Source organism: Quercus suber, unplaced genomic scaffold, assembly GCF_002906115.3.
Source record: "Quercus suber isolate HL8 unplaced genomic scaffold, Cork oak 2.0 scaffold_312, whole genome shotgun sequence".
Classification (NCBI taxonomy): domain Eukaryota; kingdom Viridiplantae; phylum Streptophyta; class Magnoliopsida; order Fagales; family Fagaceae; genus Quercus; species Quercus suber.
In genome coordinates this window covers 271,031-273,038 of record NW_027069768.1, presented here as the reverse complement: position 1 = coordinate 273,038, position 2,008 = coordinate 271,031, and the positions used below count along the sequence as shown (strand labels likewise).

General features: G+C 34.3%; 1 protein-coding gene across 1 annotated transcript; it reads left to right on the top strand.

The window, feature by feature from the left end:
• The first annotated feature begins 694 nt into the window (after positions 1–694).
• On the top strand, positions 695–1,408 carry LOC136071436 (probably inactive leucine-rich repeat receptor-like protein kinase At5g48380). Its single transcript, XM_065782735.1, has one exon. It carries the CDS (start codon positions 695–697, stop codon positions 1,406–1,408), a length of 714 nt encoding a protein of 237 aa, XP_065638807.1.
• The last annotated feature ends 600 nt before the right edge of the window (positions 1,409–2,008 follow it).

Here is a 2,008-nt window from a genome sequence, read left to right as displayed (position 1 = left end):
AGCGTCTTGCTTTGTTTATAATGTTCTAAGAACACTTCGAAAACATAAATCAAAAAATATTCTTCCAAATGATTTTATTATTTTTTCCAAAACCCAAAATACATTATTCACTTCAAATTTAGCTCATAAGCAATTTTATATTCACTCCATAAACTTTAAAGTGAATGCTTGTAATATGTAAAAATTTTAAAATATTGCTTTTAGTCTTTACTAAACTTGAAGTCATTGTTTTTAGTGCTTTGTGGAGTGATGATGTGTCATGTTTTAGTTTAATCATATTATCTAAGAGACTAGAAGTGATAACTTTAAACTTGGAGTACTAAAATTGCTCATGGTCATAATTTTAGAGACCAACAATGTATTTTTTAAGTTTTTTATTTTTTTTATTTATTTATAATGCCAGTTTACAAAACAAGAAACTAATTTAGAGTACAGTTCAAAAGAAGCCCAATTTCTCTTTCTCTCTTAATGCGTCAGTCGTAGGCAAGCAATATTGCCACCTAAGAAACAATATAAATGTTGTTAAATACTGTTGTAATTTCTTATTAGCACTAACCCAGAATGGCAAATGATTATTGATCCACAGATTTCTCTGTTGGGCAGAAAAGTTACTAGAGCGAGCTTTGCAAAACTTAAAAAAGCAACAGACAATTTCAACACACACAATTCCATTGGGTTGGGAAAGATTGGGATAATGTACAAGGCAGTGCTTCCAGATAGTTATCCCCTTGCAATTAAGAGGCTATATGAGTCTCAATCTTTTGGGAAACAATTCAAATCTGAGCTATTAGCTCTGGCTAGATTGAGACACAATAACATAATTTCCCTCTTGGGTTACTATAGAGAAAGGAAGGAAATGCTTCTAGTATACCAATATATATCAAATGGTAACCTTTATGGCTGGCTACATGCTGGGAAAGACAAGAATAAGATCTTGGACTGGCCTTCAAGGATTAAAGTTGCAGTTGGGATAGCAAGAGGCCTAGCATGCCTTCACCATAACTGTCATTTCTCAGTAGTCCATCTTAGCTTGAGTTCAAATGCTATCTTACTTTATCAGAATTTTGAGGCCAAGATATCAAATTTTGGAGAGGTAATAATATTGAAACCTGAAGGGCTAATGTTTGTGAACTCAAGTGATAACGACATGAGCATTAGAGTTTTTGATGGCAGTGGGGTTAGGGAATTGGATTATTTTAAAAAGGATGTCTATGATTTTGGTATTCTGCTTCTTAAGCTAATTACAGGAAATGCACCCATTCAAATAAATAATTATTCAAACCATTTGGATGGGAGATACATTGATTGGATTACTTGTCTTCTGACTTGCCCTTCTTTATGTGCCATTTCATGGACAAGAAATCTCTTAAGCCACAGATGGATAGTGTTAGATCAAATTAGAGCCTAACCAAAAAAACAAAGCACAAACTATCAAAAAATAGCTTCCAAATATGCCAATGGATGCCAAATGCACCTACAGATGGTGCTAAATCCAAAATTAGAGTCCAAACAAAGTGCATATCACCACAAACGAAACTTCTCTGTCACCTCCAACAATGGCCCTATGGACTAATTCAAATTGCAAATACCAAACAAGTCCAAGAAACTTCTCCAAAGCACAAGGCTTACAAACTTCAAATTTGTAGTTCTTGGCACTTTCAAACAAAGTATTATCATTGGCATGCTCCAAAAGTCTATTAGTGTCCGAAGTAACCTCCCCAATTGTATCAGATATTGCAATTACTCCACTTGCAACAGTACTCCCTTTAAGGAAATACATGTTCCTTCAACATGGGGCCATCATCACTAGGTTGCAAAACCATTCCTTCTTTCAAACATATATGAAAGGTGCAAGTTGAATCCAAAACCCACTCATTTGAATGGCAAACAAATGATGAACTAGTCAATGCAAAATCAAAATCCTCATTACTATCATGTGCTACATTTGCATTAGAATCCCTCTTGTCCTTATTCCACAACAAAGGACAATCTTTCTTTCAATACCCTT

What these genes read in the sequence shown, in the direction of transcription:
- LOC136071436 (XM_065782735.1), top strand. Translation starts at nt 695, where the DNA reads ATGTACAAGGCAGTGCTTCCAGATAGTTATCCCCTTGCAATTAAGAGG.